Source organism: Pithys albifrons, chromosome 1 (genome assembly GCF_047495875.1).
Source record: "Pithys albifrons albifrons isolate INPA30051 chromosome 1, PitAlb_v1, whole genome shotgun sequence".
NCBI lineage: Eukaryota > Metazoa > Chordata > Aves > Passeriformes > Thamnophilidae > Pithys > Pithys albifrons.
Window position 1 is genome coordinate 88,951,158 of NC_092458.1, and position 21,401 is coordinate 88,972,558.

General features: G+C 45.2%; 1 protein-coding gene across 2 annotated transcripts; it reads left to right on the forward strand.

The window, feature by feature from the left end:
- Positions 1-69: 69 nt before the first annotated feature.
- On the forward strand, positions 70-20,490 carry TNFRSF1A (TNF receptor superfamily member 1A). 2 transcript variants are annotated; one of them, XM_071559810.1, is made up of 10 exons: positions 70-210; positions 13,611-13,812; positions 14,117-14,245; positions 14,542-14,688; positions 16,241-16,322; positions 16,638-16,705; positions 16,912-17,040; positions 17,388-17,425; positions 18,190-18,346; positions 18,904-20,490. In XM_071559810.1, exons 1-10 carry the CDS (start codon positions 79-81, stop codon positions 19,203-19,205), a joined length of 1,386 nt encoding a protein of 461 aa, XP_071415911.1. In that variant the 5' UTR covers positions 70-78; the 3' UTR covers positions 19,206-20,490. The 2 variants fall into 2 exon arrangements, with proteins under 2 accessions (XP_071415911.1, XP_071415918.1); XM_071559817.1 differs by lacking the exon at positions 70-210 and adding an exon at positions 4,265-4,495.
- Positions 20,491-21,401: the final 911 nt, after the last annotated feature.

The window sequence follows — 21,401 nt, forward strand, 5'->3', positions numbered from 1 at the left end:
CCGCGGCAACGGGAAGGGCGCAGAGGCTGCCGGGAGAGACGAGAGCACGGCCCGCCCGCGCCCCGTGGCGGGGCAGGGATGGCAGGGCCAGTGCCGACCGGGGCTGGGCACCCACCGAGGCCGGACACCCATCGGGACCGGGATGGCGGGGCCGGGTACCCATCGGGGCCGGGGCACGTTCCGGGGCCGCCCTGTCGCTCCCGTCCGCAGGTGGGCAGGGGAGAGAAAATAAAATGAAAGTTTCGTGTTTTGAGAGAAGGACAGGGGGAGATCAGTCAGTGATACCGTCATGGGCAAAACAGCCTTGACTTGAGTACAAGTGCTTTGAGGAGAGGCTGAGGGAGCTGGGATTGTTTAATCTGCAGAAGAGGAGGCTCAGAGGTGACCTGAAGGGAAGTTCTAGCCAGGTGGGGGTTGGTCTCTTCTCCCAGGCACTCAGCAATAGGACAAGGGGGCACGGGCTTAAGCTCTGCCAGGGGAGGTTTAGGTTGGATGTTAGAAAGGAATTCTTTACGGAGAGAGTAATCAGGCATTGGAATGGGCTGCCCAGAGAGGTGGTGGATTCTCTGCCCCTGAAGGATTTTAAGATGAGACTGGATGTGGCACTGAGTGCCATGAACTAGTAATCACAGTGGGGTTGGATCAAGTGTTGGACTTGATAGTCTCTGGGGTCTCTTCCAGCTCTGTTCATTCTATGATTCTGTGATTTTGTGATACTAGTTGAATGTATTTCCAACAGAATCAGTGGAGGACAATTGGAAGTAAAATAAATCTTAAAAACACCTTCCCCCCCATCCCCCTCCTTCCTGAGCTCTATTACCTGTCCTGCAGTGGCGCAGGGAGATGGGAATGGGAATCACAGCCAGTTCATCTCACGTTGAATCCCAAGGTCCTGAGTTCCAGTCTCAGTGGGGACTGTCCCCTGGCAGTTCAATGCCTCCCTGCCATCCCATCCCGTCACATCTCAGATGCTCAGCAGGGTCAGCCCCGGTTAGTACCGGGTGCTGTGACAGTCCCGAGGACTTCCCTGCCGCTGTCCAAGCTCGCTCGGCCGTGGCAAATGGACCTCAGGACTTAAACGGTGGGGCCAGTTCTGCGCACGCTGTGCCTCACCTAAAAAATCCACTGCGCAGGCTGGAAGGGCACACCCACGGGGGAGAGCCCTGCCCAGATCTTCAAGCACGAAGTGTGTCCATACATACATTCATTCCTGCCGCTGCTCGGGCAGAGGAAGTATTCCTGGCTCCAGGATGGGGTTTCATCCATGAGACAGTTCTCCACGAACTTCAACATGAGTCCACCCCAAGGGGAACAATTCTCCACTAAGTGCTCCAGTGTGGGTCCCTTTTCCACAGAGTCAGTCCTCCAGGCACTGGCTGCTCCAGTGTGGGTCCCTCACTCACAGTGTCACAAGTCCTACCAGCAAAACCTGCTCCAGCATGGGCTTCTCTCTCTATAGAGCTGCAGGTCCCTACCAGGACCCTGCTCCAGCACAGGTTTCCCATGGGGTCACAGCCTGCTTTTGGGTATCCAGCTGCTCCTGCGTGGAGTTCTTCCACAGGCTGCAGGTGGATCTCTGCTCCCCTGAAACAGAGCAGGAATTGTAGTTCCGGAATCTCGCTCTGAGGAGAATTTTACAATTCCCATGAAAAGGTAACAAAAAAGCCAACTCTTAGTAGTCATAAATTAGATAAGATACACACACAGGAAGACCAGGGAGCTGAGTTAGGGGAACTTTCACAAACCCCTAGCACATAAAGGTCAACCTAGCAGCCATACATCAAATGGAGTAGACACTCGAGGAGATAAGGAAACTGAGTAAGAGGAGTTTTCACAAAGACCAAGCAAATAGTCAGGAAAAGTTGAAAAGTTTATTGATGAGGAGGAGAAGAAAAAGACCCCTCATGAGGCTGAAGAACTGTAATGACCCCCAGAGAACACTGTGAAAGGACAGCTCTGCCCCAAGCTCTGCCTAGACCCCACCTGTTATGAATATGACAATTAGATTGTAAAACTGAATGAATATGCATTAAAGATTAATTCCTATGAAAAATATGTAAATTGCCCATCTTTTCACTGAGAACTTTGGAGCAAGTTTGTCCAGCACAAGCTGGCTAGCTTTCCCAGTGTTGCTCATAATAAATACCTTTGCTGCTTAAAGACCCAAAATTAACTCTAAGCAGTTATTTTTCTGCCTTTTTGGGCATCACCCCCATGGACCTCCATGGGCAGCAGCGACACAGCTGTTTCACTATGATCTGCACCACAGGCTGCAGGGGAACCTCAGCTCCGGCACCTGGAGCACTTCTCCCTCTCCTTGTCCACTGACCTTGGTGTCTGCAGAGCTGTTCCTCTCACATAATCTTTCTCTGCTCTTCTCTGTCTGCAGTTACATCTGTGCAATAACTTTTTTTTCCTTCTTAAATATATTATCACAGAGTCATTGCCACCATTTCATAGAATCACAGAATTGATTGGGTTGCAAAAGACCTCTGAGATCATCAAGTCCAACCCGTGGTCCAACTCCAGTCCCTTTACCAAATCATGGCACTCAGCGCCACGTCCAATCTCAGTTTAAAAACCTCCAGGGAAGGTGAATCCACCACCTCTCTGTGCAGCCCATTCCAATGCCTGATTACTGTCTCTGGAAAGAATTTTTTGTCATATCCAACTTAAATTTCTGATGGGCTTGGCCTTGAGCAGTGGTGTGTCCCGCTTGGAGCTGGCTGGAATTGGCTCTGCTGGACGTGGAGGAAACTTGGAGCAGTTTCTCACAGAAGCCACCCCTGTACCCTCCCTGCTACCATAACCTTGCCACACAAACCCAGTATAGCTCCACAGCCAGGGAGTAAATTGGCCAGGCTGGCAGGCAAGCTGTGTGACAGGAGGGTGGGCTTGGTCCTTCTGGACCTTGGCACATAGGAGTGGGGTCATGGGAATCACCTGGCAGGCTGCAGGGAGGCAATGGGGTTGAAGGGAGGCATGGACCTGCCAGTTCTGGCAGAAGCTGGGAAGTGGATTTTTGCTCGTGTTTGACATTAGTGTAAATGTCAAATGTGCAGAGGGCTGTGCGATTGCCCTCCCCTCCCTGAGCTGCAGGAGGAGTCAAATGGGAAGGTTGGTGGGGATTTCTCTGACATTTGTGTGGTTCTAGAGAAATGGGTTTTGTTGTTGTTTCTTTTTGAAGGCTGAGGCTCCATGAAGACAAGGGTGTGCCTCATCCACTCACATGACAGCATGTGGTAAACCTGAAAGAGACCATTAAAAATATTTCCTCATTTGCTGAATGTGCTTATCGGTTGTGAGAATTTGCCCTTTAGGGTCTAATTTTGTATTGTTCTTGTTCAAGCCATGGAAATTAACACAACAAACTTTGGTAAATCTTTTCAACCTCTACCCCTGGAAATGGCTGCAACCTGATAACAGGTTATTCATCTATTTCCTTCCTGCCTGTGATTTGCATCTGGAAAGTCAGAGCTGTTCCAAGCCTGAAGTGCAGGAAAGTGCTCTCCTTGGTTTGTCCTGTGCACATGCTGTTGTTGGCTTCCACACAGCAGCTCAGCAACTTCATAGGAGGCACAGTCTCTGTAGGTGTTCGGATTTGTCTGCAGCAACTCAGGTAGTCCATGGAGTGAATGGTACCCATTTTGGGCTTATACACCTGAAATGGACAAGTTCTTCCAAAACAATGCTTAGTACCTCAATTTGACCTAGTAGAGAGATACTTGGAGAAAACAAGGGGAGGTCTTAATGAGCAGCAAATGAAGGGGAGTTCTTTATCATTTATCCTCTTACTCCTAACCGTACTTTTGTTTTTCAAACATGCTAAGAGCATATACTAAATGAAGCAGAGATCACGCAGAATGTTATGTAAGGTCTTGCTTATATTTGCACCATCAGTACAGCTGGTTCATTGGAGTATACAAGAAAATGCTTGTTTTAAATTAAAAACTACAGGATGTTCATATAGACTCTAAAATGCTGATCATGGCTGAAAAATGCTGTTCTTTAAAATTAGGGCAGTTAAGATGCAAAAAGTCTCTTTCTTACAAGTGCATGGTTAAGTTTCACATGAAAATTACAGCTTTAGGATGAAGCACTCCTGTGTCAAGGCATTTTAGGATTGCAGTGAACCTCCTCTGTCTGACTCCTTTCCCGTGTTTTTTGTAGCAGCTGTAGCCACGCAACGTACCACCCGTTGCTTTTCTTCAGCTCGTCCCTCTCGGTTTTCAGGGAAAACTGCAGACGGCGGGCTGTGCGCGGCGGAGGGCGGGCGGGGCGCGGCGCAGCTCCGGGCCGCCTCCCGCTCGCCGCTCTCTTTCCTGCTGCCGCTGCCAGGAAGTTGGAGACGGGGTAGCGACTCTCCGCGCTGCTCCGGCCGGGGCTGCGCCGGGGTGGGGGGGCTTGCTCTGGAGATGCGGGGCCCTGCCATGGGGATGTAGTGGGCCGCGGAGCGATGCGCGCCCCGGCGCTGCCGCGCACCTCTCTGGGGACGGTAAGTCACGGCGGGGACTCTGCCGCTGCCGCCGGAGCGGGATGGTGTGCCGGCGGGGCACCGCCTCGCTCCGCAGCAGCTCCGCTCCCCCGGACCTGCGGGCGACTGCGGGTCTGCAGAGCGGTGTCCGCTGTCCAGCTTTGGGGCCCGGGCTCCCTTCGACCCTTCTCGCCGCCGTGGGGCTCCGCGTCGCTGCCGGTCTCCGGACAGCCGGCTCTCTGCTCGCCCCATCCGGGGGGCTGGGGCTGCCCTCTCGGCAGCCCCATGCCGGGGCGGGGAGCCGGGCCACGGGGCTCGGGGAGTCTGCGGGCGGGCGAGGCGGGCGGTCGGGGCTGCTGCCGGAGCGGCAGGAGCGGCGGCAGCGGATCGGGAAGCCGAGCCGCGCCATCAGCTGGGCGCTCGCGGGCTGAGCGGGCAGAGGGACCGCGGCGAGCCCGGCGCTGCTGCTGCCTCCCTCCCTCCGCTCCCCGCCCACCGCTGGGCACGGAGCTCGCCGGCGCCGTTTCCGGGATTATTCCTATGTCAGGGAAAGGCGTCTGGTTTACAGGAACGGCGGCGGATTCCCTGGTGCCCGCGGCGCGGCCGGTAACGCGCGGGGCGCGGGCGCGAAGCCGTCGGGGCTGGAATCGCTCCGCTGTGCGGGGGCCGGGACGAGCCGCCCCCGCTTTGCTGTGCAGCGGCTGCACAGAAATGCCGCTCTCCGGGCATTTAAACAACGATTAGGGGCTGTAGCTACGCCCTAAACCATGCGATTTGTATAAAAGCAAGTTCAGCTTTGCCGGTAAATCTTCTTTAGACTTCTTAAGGCAAGACTTTTAAGCTGCTCGTTGTAGTTTTGCGGGTGAAAAAGTTGTAAAAGTAATCCGAGCGTTTTATGAATGACCTGATTGGCAGAGGTGAATGGCCATCCGGTATCAGCAGAGGTATGATAAAGCTGTGGCAGTGGTCACTCAGCATCATGACAGGGCTTTAAATTCTGCTGTAGAGCCTACAAGATCAAACTGTTTATCCCTAAATAGGTGAGCATTCTAGTAATACACACTTGCACTGGGCTGCACCGAACTTGTAATGCTGGGTTAGTTGTTAATTTTCTGTCAGATAGTTGCAACTGTGTCACTTCCTTCCAGAAGGGTGCGGGGTTTTTTTTCCACTTGGGGAGTTTGGAAAACCGGTGATAGACATTGGCAGAACAATACAACTAAAACTTTGGAATAGGAGCGCTTTACACATTGACTCTAACTGTAGATCTCTTACTATCTTGGGACCTATAGATAGGATACATAAACTGTTGGCTTAAGGATAGATTTCGAAGTTAGCAAACCCGGAAAAGTGTTTTTCTGGCTTACGAATAGTGGTGCACAGATTTTGCTGTAACTCAGATACTATAAATGATATTGTTCATATTATTGACAATAAAATGCAAAAAAAAAATCATTGGATTCTTCAAACTCATTATCTTCAGTTAAATCACATGCTGAAGGAAGTCTCTTTCAGTGGGATTTCTTTTTGAGGAAATTTTCCCCCTCCTTTTTGCATGTATTTCAAGTTCTCAATGACACGGTACTCCCTTTGTTTTTTCCATAAAATAATTATTTTTTGTTACTTTTCTCACTCTGTTGCATGCCCTCCATCTGCATTTACTTTGCATAATAACCTTTGTTTGCCCCCATGGTGTTTCTTACTCCCTTGATGCCCCCCTTATAGTTTTCCAATTCTTGTATGCTTCCTGTGACTCTTCAGAATTTCCTGTAACCTTTTTCCATGCATTTTCTCTTTTTGCCTGTCCTTAAACTTGTTTTCAGGTCCTCTGTGTTTTCTCCATGCACTTCTACCTGTTACATTGGACAAAATCATAACTCTCTTTGCTGAGGCCAGTGTGTTTCTGTCTCATTAAAAATATACATATATACTGAAAGCTTCATTTTTAAAGAAAGTTCAGTTTTACGAAGAAAAAAGACAAAATAGCCACAAGGGTGCTTCTGGCATTGATTCCTTTTGACAGTAAAGGGATGAATTGTAATCTTATCCCTGGATAGCTGAGTGCTTCCTTTGTTAACACAGATCTTTCTGTTGTGGCCTTGGGAACCTGACAGTAGGAAGCACCTCTCAAAGCAATGTCACTACGTTTCTCTGTTAAAACAAACAGGAATATATCTGTTCCAATGAGTAGGACTCAGCATTTGAGAATGACATAACTCTTCAAAATTCACTTAGTGAGTCACCAACATGAGCATGGCCACAGCACAGCGTGGTCAAGGGCCAAGGGCTCATGCCCACTGAAAACCATTTTTGGATTGAAAGGGGAGGACCCTGTTGAGCCTTCCCACAGCTCTTGCTGCTTCAGCACTCTGACATGAGGCTGTACAGCAGTGCAGTGGAACTCAGCCCTGAATACAGGCAGGTAAAGTACTGGGGTGTCCTGTATCAGTGTACTCAGGACTCTGACACAGTGTTCACCACTGTGTCCTCTGAGGAAAATTCAAAAGACATTTTCTTATGATTGTGACTGCCCATTGACTTTTCCATTATTTTATCTCTGCTAATATGAAATAAAAACTTCTAACTTATATACTCTGTATATGACATTTTATGATGTGAAGTCCATGGTCTTTATACAAAATCAGTTTTCTTGTGTTTTAAATTAAGACTTCTAAGGCCTTTCTTCATTGTATCAAAGCTATTATCAGGCTCCTGATTTTAGACAAGGCCTAAAACACAGCATTCCTTCATCTGATCTTCATAAAATGGGGAATTATTTATAATAGTAGCTCTTGTAGCCTTCTTTTGACCTTTCCAGGATTTAGTGAGCAATGAGAAAAGCTTCCTGTAAATGTTGCTTTAATGCACATTTCTCAATGTGTAAAGCAGAAGTTCTGGTTGCCCATCTGTCTTTGTAGAGCAAACTAAAACAAATGGAAACCTCAAAGAGCTTTTGGAAATGGCTGAAGCAGTCAAAGAACATAAGGGTAATCCTGCACCCTGATTTCTTTCATAGCTCATTGACCTGAGCAGGATCTCTGTTTTCCTCTGAATAGACAAGCTGACTAATTTTGGATGACTCATCAAAAAGGCTGACAGATGACTAATATGTAGGATATTTGTGCATTGGGTGTGTTTCATGCTGGGTTCTTAAGCCAAGGGAACTTTCTGTTAAGAAATATTTGAATTGTTCTAATGACATGTAATGCCTTTTATTTTCAGGTAGTTAATTATTTTAAAAATGGGATTTGCAAAATGGAAGTCTCTTTTGAGAGAAGAGGTTGAGTAAGTTATTGCAATTGGACCTTTGTGCAACTTTGTTCCATAGGATTAAAGATGACAAACTAAATATATTGACATGAATAAAATATGGACAATGATAATGCTAAATACTTCAGTCACAATTATTTACCACACAATGCAGATTGTTATAACTACTAGTATAGTGTGCTTTTTTTAAGCAATATTGAAGCAACAATATTAAAGCTAGCAAAATAATTATTAAGTAGAGACTGATGCTACTCCACCATACCAACAATCGTGGGCAAATCTCATTTGCTCAGCCTTGAGGAGGAACCTAGAGGGGCATCCCCAGTCAAGGGAGGAGTTTCCACAGGCACTCCTGGAAGGTGTGTCTTAGGAGAGCCTGCTGTTAGAATCTCTAACTGGGCTTTTATGCTATAACTTGGTTGACTGTCAGTCCTATGTTTCTAGGCTAGCCATGTCAGCTCAGCAGCTCTAGATAAGTTATCAGTATTATCATTTCCATTATCAGGAACTTTACCACATCCTCACTGGTTCCAGTTTCTGTCAGGAAACACTGTTCTTCACATCTTCAGAATGTCTGACTTTGGGATTGATGAATCAGGCTGGTCTCAGCATTCTTCAACACCAAAAGCAGCATGACACCCCCTTCTCCATCCACCACTGTTAACTTTTGCAAATAGGGTAAAGTTCAAGCTGTTTTACTCCCACTTAGGCAGAGAGCATCCTGCTACCCCTATGAGTTCATGTGACAGGCGTGGGGTCACAACATGTTGTGTGTAGGTTAGGAGTAGTTTCCCAGCTATCTAATCCCTATCCTTGCCACTCAGTTTCCTTTCTGTAACCTGCCTTGGCCCATCTGTAGGCATCCACTGAGTTTCTGGGAGAGGGAATTTTGCTCCCAACACAACCCTCTCCATCCTCTATTTCCCATCACACTGTCACACGTGTGTCACTGTACCTGCTCTCTCTACCTTTCTCCCTGAGGGCAAGGAACCTTGCAGGTAGCAGCAGGGCTACAGCCCTGCACTGGCAGGGCAGAGCATGTGATACAGTCACAGCATCCATGCTGAGTAACTTGGTATTCCTAGCCTTGTGAGGTGATAATACGGTAGCCCTGATATGCTGCACTTCCCTGTGCTGTCCCTCTGTTTCAGATACTGTGCCTTGTTTCAATATAGCCTCAGAACACTGTTCTCAAATGTCCTTTATTATTTCCAACCTCCCACTCATCTTTCTGGCATCTTGTTACATTCTTCACTTTTATCTTTGCTGTACCTTTCTTTCTTTGCCTTACTCTGTGGAGATGTTCCCTCACTTGTTGTTCTCTGGGTATGACCTGGTGAGGCAGAAGGAGCAGCAAGGGTGAGAATTGTAGTGGTGGCAGTAGTTCAAGAATATTTGAGTTTGGAGGTGGTGGAGGGGCTCCTAACTCCTGTCTTAGCTGTTAAAACTTTGCTTTTGGGCTTGTGCCATGTTTTTTTTCACTATAGCTGTTGCACAGTAGGTGCCAGCACGAGACATAAGAAGGAACTAAGGTTGCCTCACATGTGAGGAGAATGTGCAGGGAACATAGCTGTCCCTCAGAGGGATGGAGTGTTTTAAGGAAGCAGCATTCTGGTTTTCATCTGCAATATTTTGTTTATTCCTGCATCAGTTTCAGAAGTAAAACCTAGAGTTTCTGCTGACTTTATTTTCCCTGGGCAGTCACCACTCACTGAAAGTGTGAATCAGTGATGTGCATGATGTGGTTTGAATTATCATTTGTCTTAGGCAATACAGGTTGTCTACTTTTCTGTGCAGCATTGGTTAGTGGGTACTTGTTTTCTCTCCTGGCAAGTGGAGTATGTTGTATATCTAACAGTGGAAAATCACTTTATTTCACTTGCAGAAGGCAAATAAACTTCACCTTGGTGAGCTGTTATCAATTATTTGAGGCTTCAGTGCATGCTAAATGGAGCTGCATCTGGCTGGCAACTGGTCACCAGTTCTGTACAATGTATTTATTCTATAATTTGGAGAATTGGGCAATAATTAATGCAATGAAATTTAACAAGTCCAAATTCTGGATCCTGCGCCTTAGGATGAAGTTCCACCAGGCACAAGTACAAACTGGTAGAGGCATGGCTGGATAGTGCCCTGTGGAGAGGGCCCTGGGGGTGCTGGTGGGCAGCAGCTCAGGATGAGTCAGCAGTGTGTGCCTGGGCAGCCCAGAGGGCAAACCCCAGGCTGGGAAGAGCTGATCAGACAAGAGGATCATCCCACTGTGCTCAGCATTGTTGTGGCCTCACACCAATGTGGGCTGCACCATTTAAGGATTTGAAGGTCCTTGAACGTGTTCAAAGGAGTGCAATTCTTAAAGAAATTCCTGACACTTGGCTCTCATCCCCATCAGAAGGATTTATTGGCACAAGTCAATTATGATACCTGGTAGCTGGAGCTATGTGCCTCAAAAAGGGGACTCTGAACAAAGAAATCCCTGGGCAATTATACCCTTATGATATTAACTTCCCATCCCTCACATGGGAGTCTGGACCAAAAGCATTATTAGAATCTGGGGGTCTCCCCTGTCTCCTTTGGTTCACTGTTTCGTTACCAAGAGGTTGACACGTGGCCACCTTCGCATCCTTTTCAGTTGGTTTCAGTGGGGTCTTTGGGCAGTTCTGTAGTATATGTTATAATATGGTTGTTACCATTCATATACCATGATCTATGGGCTATTCATTTCTTTTGCCACTTTAGCTATTAAGTAATTTTTAAGCTACAGCTTTGTCTATTCTAACTTACTAATGTTCAGGTTTTTATCTCCAGGTTTCACTGTGATCCATCTTTGACTTACACAACACAGCCATCCAGTTCAGATTGCAGCCTACAAGTTCAACCTGCAGCCTGACAGTTCTAGTTACTTAGGTCAAACAAGCACTTAGCTGCTTTCAAGCAATATAAAATTTTCAACAGCAACAAAGCTGGTGGAAGGGCCGGCATGTCCTGTGAGCAGCTACTGAGGACTCTGGGTTTGGAAAAATGGAGACTGAGGGGTGAACTTATCTCAGTCTACAGCTCCATGAGAAGGGGAAGGGGAGAAGGAGGTGCTCATCCTTTTTACCTGGGAATAGTTTAAAGCTGAGCCAGGGGAGAGATTCAAACTAGGAAGCATTTCTTTACTGAGAGGGTGGTCAGACACTGGAACAGGCTTCCTAGAGAGGTGGTCAATGCCCCAAGGCTGTCAGTGTTTAGGAGGCATTTGGACAATGCCCTTAACAACAACATGCTTTAACTTTTGGTCAGCCCTGAAGGGGTCAAGCAGTTGGTCTGGATGATTGTTGTAGATCTCTTCCAAATGAAATAGAACAGACTATTTTACTTTAATGTATTTCCTGAATGTTATGAAGTCTGTCACTGGTACAGATCAGTGTGTTCCTGAATGGCTTGAGGAGCTGCTTAAGATGGTGGTGGTTTCTTTTCATCACGTGAATAGTTTTTCTGGATGGCTGAGTCATTTGTCTGTGAGTTATTTCTGAGCCACTTGTGGTCTGTGACTCTCTGTTCCTCAGATTATAATCATTAATTATGTGTTAGCTCTGGTTTTATTACACTTATAGACATGCTTTCACTTAATCTGAAAAATTGAAGATACTTCTGTTTCTTTTGGTTTTGGTTTTGGTCTGACCAATTTCTCTGTGTTTTTGACTTAATCTTTGATGCTTTCATCTTGTTTCTATTGCTGACTTGTGTGAGTTACGGGCTGACTGTATATATTCTCGTGTCAGGGAATTAATTATTGGCCAGAGAATCAGGATTTTTTTGTTGTTGCTGTGTCAGACCATCTGTGTGAATGATCTTTTACCCATTTTCCTGCAAGCAAGCAATCTTGTAAGGCTGTCAGCTGCTGAAACAATTTTTGTTTCTTATAGAGGAGTTGTTGGAGTGCTTACAATTATCCTGTGGTCAGCTAATTAAGTCTGAAATGATAGCTATTTAAATATGTGGTTTTCTTTTTCCTGTTCACCATTTTTGCATCTGGTCTATTGAATATGTCCTTGTATGGCAGAGCTCTCTGAAAAATTGTGTTTTAGCTTTGTCAGATTTGCAAAGCCCCATCCTTCTTGAGGTTTTAAGTTGCTTTTATGTATGTACCTTTCTCCCTCAAAGCTTTAATTCTGAAAGGGAAACAGGACAGCGTGGGGCTGCCATAGCCATCTCATTTTGCGGATCTTTTCTTAAGCTTGCAACCACAAAATTTGTATCAGCGTTGTGGTTTACCCTTATTGGTTTACTTTGCTTTTGCTATAACTCTGCTAACTGAAAAAGCTAAAGGAAACAGAACTCTGAAGCTGTACCTCTACTGCTGGGCATCTTGCCATTTTCAAAAAAGGAAGCTGGGCAAACATTACAATTAAAGGGAAGATAGTGTGGTAAAGCTCCGTGTGACATTATAATTTGTGGTGCTTATTTGCAAAGAAATTATTTGATTTTCATCAATTCATACGATCTGATGCATTGGCACACACTGTCTGTGACGTCCTCAGAAGCATCAACACAAGTTTTTCCAGATGGTGTGGCCAGGATCACTTGTATGCAAGGTGGATGACAAGCATTGCTGGTTGTCAAATCTTCATTTTGCTGCTGGAGTTCTTCATGGTACTACAAACTAGGTTTGGGGAAAATCTATCATATCCTTTAGGAGTCATCAGCTGATATGGGATGGGTCTTTGCTGTAGGAACTTGCTGACTTCAGGTTTAGTGTATCTTGGGTCAAGTTGTGAGCTGTTTTTTTTTTATTATTAACCTTTTTGTGGTTGTATGTTCCTTCCTTATCTGAATGGGTGTTTGAAATACATGCCTAGGGTCTGTTTTCTACTGGGCCAACAGGCAAAGGAATAGTGTTTGTGATACACTGCAATCTCATTACCATCCTCCCGGTGCAGGATCTTTTGCTGATGAGTCATCTATGCTGTGGTCTTACCAGAGTGAAGACCTTTTGGCCATTACATAAACAATGTATTTCCCAATTTCACTGCTGGGAATTGCCTTTTGCAACCAATGTCCAGGGAATGGCACCCTTCATTATTGGTACAGGCTGTTCTTTTAACCCTTTGCTCATGTGTGCGTATACACACTCACACTCTCCTGCAGTCATATGGTAGTCATGCCAGTCTTAATATTTCTGTTAAGATTGGCATGACAGCAGTAATTTTCAAATGGAAAATTAGAAATCAAATCTTAAAGGAATTTTTTTAAAAAAGTGCACATTTTTGTGTCAGACTGTACAGGTGGAATATATGTTTGATGGGAGGAGAAGTTTGAAAACCCAGATTTCCCACTTTTCTAGGGCTGACTTGCTTAGAAGTAGTTTTGGAAGCCTTCCTATACTTTTCAGGCAGTGAAATCCTCCTCTGCCTTCTTATTCCAAAGTTTCCATCTTTTGTATTTATTCAGTAGAACTGCAAGTACTGGTTTCATTCTTTGTGGAACTGTTTCTACAATGACAGCCTTACAGCCTTCCTTAATAAAACATTCCTTTGCTCTTGCATAACTTCCATGCAAGTTGCAGCATTTTCAAGGCATTCTGTCTGTAAATTGCACATCACGAAAAGGATTTGTTTTACATACAACCAGTTTGTCATAGAGACCATTGTATGGCATATTAATAACAGGAGATGACAGGCTCTGTTTGTTGGGTTTTTTTGGTAAATCCTCCCCCGATACATTTGTCAGTGGAGGGTGGTAATATCAGAATTGGCCAAGTAAATGGAACTTGCCTTTATAATAAGATTTAGTTCTAAGTGCTGAAGCCAGGATTGCAGTCTACAAGGGGATATGATGTCTTCTCACCTTGTTCCTCTCCCTCTTTCTCCCTCTGTATTTACAGGTTGTCCTAACATTTATCTGCATGTCGATGAAGGAATCTGTAGAAATTGCTCCAGTGCCATACACACTGCAAGTCCATGGGGTAGCTTTGGATGGAAGAGATCCCTCTAACCCCTTGAGGAGAGAAAAGAAGCAGGTGCATTGTCAGCTGGGACAATACCTACATCCCAGAGAGACCCACTGCTGCATGAGGTGTCATGCAGGTATGTAAAATAATACAATAGCAGTGACCTTCACCTTAGGGGCATTTCTCCATCCTGCACTCTCAAACTGTCTCTCCTACAGCTACATCAGTGCTCCCTTTCCTTAGTACCCATCCCTACCCAGGTAAATTCTCATTCCTTATCTCTTCTTTTGGGCTGTCAGTCTCATTCACCTGGGGAGAGGAAGCATCCTTGGTCCTTACCATCAACTCCAGGGTTTCTTTAAGGAACCACTGACTCCTGTCCTCCCTAAGACAACGCATTTGCCTTCTTGTCAGAGCTCTGTGAAATGATTTTCTTGCAGGTACCTACAAGGCAAAAGACTGTGATCGGCCTGACCAGGCACCTGTCTGCCTGCCATGTGCTAATGGCACATTCACAGCTGTTGATAACACCATGTCTAAATGCTTCCAGTGTACACGTTGCCGTGCAGGTGAGTTATTATCAGACCTATAGGATCTGAGGAAAATGGTGGGAGCTGAAGAGAATGGCAAGGTGAGTGAGGAAGCTTGAAAAAGTAAGCAGTTGAATGGGTAAGATAATGTATGGGAAGGGACTGGAAACAGCAGGAATAAGAGTTACCAAATTGCTACAGTCTGAGACACAGTTTGCAGGCCTTTTTTACCTTTTTCTGTGAGAATTAGGAAGTAACAATACCTATTATTATAACAGTGCTCTCAGCTGAAGGTGAAGGAAGAGGCTGGAATAATTTCTCCTTTCTTTCCACAGAACTCCAGCAGATAGTAGAGTCCCCCTGCACCCCAAAGCAAGATACTATATGTGGCTGTCGGAAGAATCAATATCAGTTTGATGCTGAATCTGATCTCTTTCAGTGTAGGAACTGCAGTTCATGTGCCAATGGGATTATTGCCAACTGTAAGTATGGCATGGATTTGGCTCCAGTACAGACATACTGTACTAGGGGAGACATTAACAACCCTTTGCTCGCTTTCTGACATGCTGCAGTGTCTTGACCTGAAAGGATTGTAGTTTCAGAACAACTCTGGGTTTGTCTGCTCCCTTTCCCAGAAAGACTGCCATTTTTTGCCTGCATTGCCATCAATCCCTGTTTTCTATCATAGTTTCTTCCTTTTGTCCTTGAATGGTTTCCTGGGTTTTGACTGTTGTGAGGTGCTATTTTTTTACTTAATTTTGATGTCTCTGCCTTGCCTGTCCTGAAGCAAGGTCTTTGTGCTCTTTTTGTCTTTCTCCTCACACTCATTGCACTTCTCTTACTAACTGCTGGAAGCACTTTGAGTACAATGGATGAAAATATTGTTGGTCCCAATGCTCGGCTAAACTGCTTTGCAATTGGTTGCTGAACCATCACAATGTTCTGTGCAGTGTTTTAAAGTAAAGAGCTGTTTAGGTAATGCTGAACTATACCCAGTGGATTAGGCATTACCTTGGGATGATGCAGGCATCTGGGAGAAGTACCTGTGTTAGCTTCCCAAGGTGCCTCATCTCCTGTCAGGAATCAGAGATCTTAAATAAATACTGTTTGCTGCCCTCCACTTTGTGCTGTAGTCTAATGTCCCTTAAGTGCCTTTTACCTTGTCCTAAATCTATCCCCTCTCCTTTGCAAATTCTGCTGCTCCTGATCCCTTTCCCATCTCTTACCCTATCTAGTGTAAGGTTTGCTGTTTCACTGGTGAATGTGTTCCCCCTGCTGCTCAGTAATCTTGTCCCAGTTTCTGCACTTAGGCTTATCCTCAATGGTCGTCACTGTACGCTGCCTTGAGCCATTTCCTTCCCTCTTAAGTGATGTAGGACTGTTTTAGTCCTGTCCCTCACTTGCCACAGAATGCTGCTTGTTCTAGTACCTTTTTGCCTCCTATCGTGCAACTTGATGTCGTTCCATCACTGTTCTTGTCTGCTCCTTCCCACGCCTGTTTCACTCAGTCTCCATCCTGTGACTTGCTTGGAAGCAATAGCTCTTTCATTTCTTACCCTTTCCACTCACAGCATCGCAGATCACAAGAGTGGATATGTGTCCCATGGCTTGAATTGTTAAAGAAATTCTCCCTGCCCTGAACTGACTTCCTCACCAGTCCCAGCTGCTCAAGGGACCACTTCTCCCTCATCTTTGCCTGACTAATGTGGTTTCCCCTTCCTGTCATGCATGAACTTGAGTAACTTTTCCTGGTTTTGCACATTAAACCAACTTCAGCTGCACTGTAATTTTAGTCCCTTTCCAAGCCTCTGTAGAGGTGTCTCAACTACCAGGAGAGCAGTGCTCTTACTTTTTATTTACTTTTATCCTCCTCCATCCCTGTTCTTGCATGTAGACTGAACCTTTTTGTCATCTTCAGTAGCAGTTTTCTAGCCTTAAAGAGAGAGAATCTCTTAGCCATCTTGGAATGGATTTTCCTGCTTTTGCTTTCTTCTTTGTCCAGATTATGGCAACAGTTTCTTCTTTTCTCTACAGGTTCAAAGGACAGGGACACAATTTGCAGGTGTAAGCCTCCATTCGTCCTGTCACATAATAATATTTGCAAGCCTTGCAACAGGTGAGATTTTTTTACTCTGTGTGTCCCATCACTGAGTAGGAGAGACAGTAAGTCATAAACTCCACAAAGGGAGGAAGCTTTTCTCAAGGCTCTTTCCATCCATACATAACTTTACAACATTCTGTCATTCGGTGGCCATTAGGTTTTCCCCTCTGTCACCCCCAGTCTCCTCCGTGTAGGCATCAGCCCACTAAGAACCTGAAGTCACATTGCTCTGCTTTGCAGGCTCACCTTGACTTGTCTGTTCATTAGGATGGTTGCAAATGGCTAGTGTTGTGTTTCATGCACGCTCACCTCTCTGGTTTGCTCTTTCAGCTGCATTGGAGAAGAATGCTTGCGGTGTCACAGCCCAGTGACTACCCCACCGCCTTCATCTGGGCTGAGTGAGTACTCAGGGAACTGAGGGGCAGTGGAATCTTTTCAGTGTGGGCTGTTTTTCTGTTAATGCCTATTGAAAAGTGTTACATTTTCCACTCTCTCAAACCATTATTATATATTATGATATATATCTTCACTTGCTGTTCTTCCTCTTGCACTTACCTTCTCCTTTCTTAGTCACTCAAGCATTTGCTCTCTCCCTTTTCTCCAGGTGGGACCCTTGTCCTTGGCATCTTTGTTGCAATATTTGGAGTTATCTCTATCCTCTGTGTTGTAAATAAAGTAGGGAAGCTGGTCCGGGAAAATAGGATAATGTCAGTGTCATCTATCTACTCCTGTGGTAAGTACAGCAGCAAATGCAGTGATACTGATTGGGATAGACATCATCATTCTCTGGGTATTTCTGTATGTGCACACATGAGAGGGGAAAAGTGGGATCCCTTTACTCTGCTTTGCTGCAAGACCAGAGAAACACAAGAACTCAATAGCTGAGAGTATTGTTAAGGATCTTGCAACTCTTCATCTATGCCCATAGCTGTGACTGGAAGTGCATGTGAACTTGTTGCTAGGATGTGCAGTTTGCTCTAAGACCTTTTAGAGAGAAGGACTGTGATAGCTGCTTTCCTGTTTTCTCTGGGACGAGAGGAAGTGAAAATAATTTCTGCTTTCTTTTTCTTTTCTTTGAAGTTTCTTTGCCACAGACAACCAAGGAGCCAGTATCAGAGGTGAGCAAGGTGATAAGTATAAAAACTTACCTTACACTTTCAACTGTGTTAGCTTGGGATCCAGACTAATATTTTTCCCCATGGGCTGCTTTCAGGCCTTGTATTTTCAGATGAGCTGAGCAATAGGGCTGTTTAATTCAGAAGCCTTTCCCCGTAGAGGGTGGAGCCATTAACGTTTTACTTCCTTTCTTCTAGAGGATGCTTTTCAAACTCCTGGTTTGTGCTTTTTTTCTTTCTGGATGCATTTTGTTCACATAGCTGGTCCTGAATTCCCCTTTCTCTCTGTGTACCCCAAGCTTGGAGGATTCAACTAATTTTACTTCAGATCTGAACTCCACAAGCCTCTCAGTGCTGCTTCACAGCATTCTCTGAGGTCCAATGCAGGTCTGTAAATAAAAGAGTCCAAGCAGGAGTTGAGATGGAGTTTCCACAGCCTTACAGAGAAGGCTGATGGGAAAGGTGGAATGTGGAGTTCTAGAATAGTGGTGATTTTGGGTCTCAGCCTTACTTGATTTTTGTAAAGAAATGTTTTTTTCCAGACTACTGTTTTTTGGTGCCAAAAAAGAGTTAAACTCCTATGGTTATGCTGGAAAGAAACATTTGGTGCTTTCTGCTCAAACATGGCATATAAGAAGAGTTAGAATCTCAGCACCTGCTCCCCCTTATCTTGGATAAATTTTAGTATATAAAGCTAGTTGTTACTTGCAGGAGACAGGGGTATTATGCTGCTGTGGTGATTCTGAGCTAAGCAATGTATCTTTCAGGTTGAAGTAAAAAGAAATGAAATTTCCATCCTTCTTCCTGAATCCCAGAAGGAAATAGAATTGTCAGTGAATGCAACACCATCTGCACCTCTGCCACAAAGTTCACATGAGTTACCAGACTGTGTCAGACCTGCGAGGAAGACACAGCTTCCAGACAGTAAGTGAAACTCCCCCATCCTTCCCTCCTTCCCCATGCAAATGAGAACCCAATTATGCAGATGCAGCTAGGACTATGTTGGACAGACCTTACCCAGCATATGTGACCTGTGGGTATACTTCATGCACAGCACAGCACAGAGGCAGGAGCATGCCCAGAGCCTGTGAGTCTGTAGATTCTAAATAACTATGCAAGGCCTTTCTGTTGCCCCTTTTCTCCACCAGCAAAACTGATTGTGTTGAGATGCTGTTAGTCTTAATGCCTCTGTGGGTAGTGACCCAGAACAATGTTTTTTTCAGGAATGTATGGCAGCAAGGCCCTAAGCATGTGTGCTAAGCTCTGCTCATAACAGTATACAAGAGCATGTGGGAGCATTCCCATTAATTTTGAGGCATAAGAGCAAGTCTGAACACACGAGTCTATGTGATTCCTCAGGAGAAGACCTGAACAAGATGAGGCGATGCAAGATCCCAAGGCAGCATCCAGCCCTGGATTATTGACATTCTCCTTGAGGTTGCAGCACCTCAGTTCTCACAGTTTTCCTTCTCTTTTCACAGACCCTGCTATTCTCTACACTGTGGTGGATCATGTACCACCATCTCGGTGGAAGGAGTTTGTGCGGCGTCTGGGTCTGAGTGACTATGATCTGGAGCGAATTGAGCTGGAGCATCGGCGCTTACGAGATGCCCAGTATGAAATGCTTAGACTGTGGAAACTGCAGATGGGCCGTGCTGCAACTGTGGAGCACATCAGCTGTGTTCTCAACCAGATGGAGCTCAGTGGCTGCAGTGACGCTATTCAAGAGGCTTTGCTAAACCAGAACTCTCCTCAACCCTGCAGCCTCCACAGCCATCTTTAATCTTTTTCTTCTTTAGTTGCCAGAGAGGATCATAATTCTCTTCCTTTTCCCATATCTCCCCATCTGCCTAACACTTGTCAGCTGGGTTTGTTGGAGACAGCAGCAGATTATGCTGGAGGAAGGCTGAGGTTTTCTCCTCAACCACTGTGTAGTTCAACACCTTTAAGCCACGACAGACCTTTGCAACAACTACTTTTCCAAGGAGGGAAAGCACCTCAGAGAGGAAGTGGTGTGTGGACTCTGACCAAGATGAAAGCAGGAGCTCTGAGTGACTTGAGATATCAGCTGCTCTATGGACAAGTTGTTGCTGGAGCAGGTGCTCCACACACCATGTGGTGGATGAACTTGCAGGGTGATTTGGTTAAGCTGACTGTTCAGTTGCTAAAGTACTTACTTCTTGCAGATCTATTTTTCTGCGAGATCAACCAGTTGAAGTGGCTCACATTGAAGCCTTTTGATTACTAAATCTGACTCGGGAAATGGGGGGGGAGGATGTGCCTATTTCTGGGAGCAGGAGAGGATTGCCCCCTCCTGGTGTCAACTAGTAATTATCACTGTGGCAAAAGACTTGTTCAGATTCAGAAGTGGTGACACTGTGAAAAACGAAGGTGGTATCCTTTACACACCATTTCCCTCAGGTTTCACAGGAATAAGGGTTCCGAGCCAGTGAGTCAGATGAGAGAGTTGGTGCTTTTTTTTCCTCAAGTTGTTTTTCTATACCTAGACACCATGTAAGTTAGCATTAACAAAACACCTGCCTGTGTGTTTTCCAAGTGCAGAGTGGGAAGGAATGTGTGCATCCGCCTGGGTGAGATGGTACCAATGGCATCTGGCAGCAGGAGCACCTCTGCAAATCCTGTGGATAAATCCTGTGCAAATCCTGTGCTGCTGCACAGGTTGGTAGGCTCATGTCTACCTGCTTATCTATTTCTGAATGATTCAGTGAATCTAATCTAACTGCAAATAGGACTGTGTATGTGTCTGTATATAGATTTTAGCGACTGTTAAACAACTTCACACTACTTTCTGGACTGCATTCTGGGATTGCTACTTGGGTGTGAGAGCCATTCAACCATCTCCAGGCTCTCCCTATCGCTTTCTCACTGGTATTACCTTGGGTGAAAGAAAAGTAGCAAAAATCAATTAGCCGGCATCAGGTGCAGGTTGTCCACAGTTTTCTAACATGGATTTTTTTAGTCTTTCATTCTTGACCAGAGAGAAACTTTCTATTGTAAATACACTAAGTACTCTTAATTAAAATGAATATTTTTACCTCTGTTCTGAATTTGTTTGTATCAGCTTCTTTTCTGTGACTATGGATTGGGCAGAAGGAAGAGAATAACTTTCAGAAGTGGCAAGAGTGGGTGGCTTGGTGTTCTCATGTATTTTTTAGGAAAACCACCTAAGTTTTATGTGCTTTTGTATGTACACTTACCTGACCTCAAGTCACAGCAAGCTAGCTGAGGGCCGGAAGTAGGACTGAAAATAATTCCAGTTACAGGTCTTCTCAGATATTCAAAAGTCAAAGGGGATGCTAACACATTTAAAGGGAATTTTTAAACAATATGCACTGAGTAATTTTGATTTGTATTTGGCTTTTTAAACAGGAAAATATCTTTAAATAAAAGAATAATAATATGTTATACGTTAATGTTAATCTTACATGTTTTTGTCTGAGGAGTCAAAGCATTGTGTTAAGGCAGTAAGGACAGTCAATCACAAATCCAGGAACCTAGGTCAGTTTAATTCCCAGTCTGAGGTTTTGTTTTGCTATGCCTACACACTATTTTAATTGAGCATGATTTTTGTTTGTTTGTTTTTAAATCAGAGACCATACAAAGCTCACTGTAACACACTTCTGCTTTCATGATTTATGTTCAACAAACACAACAGCTTTATAACTATTAGAAGTAGATGCTGTAGACTGAAATAGTGTTTCAACTGGGGAAATTCTCAGAAATCTTTTCCAGGTATGATATCTAAGCCTTGGCTTTTTTCCCCCAGCTCAGACCATGTAATCCATCATTTAAACCCATATGTTTCAAGGGGCAAGGTAAGCCACAAGCAGCAGGCCCTGGCCACTGCTTGGTTGCCAGCAGCTTCATGGCAGGAGTTTTACAGAACTCCACGGCTCTGAAGTGTTTCAGAGGACACTGATGTTCTCCTCAAGGTGATGCCAGTGACTGGGGTGGGTGA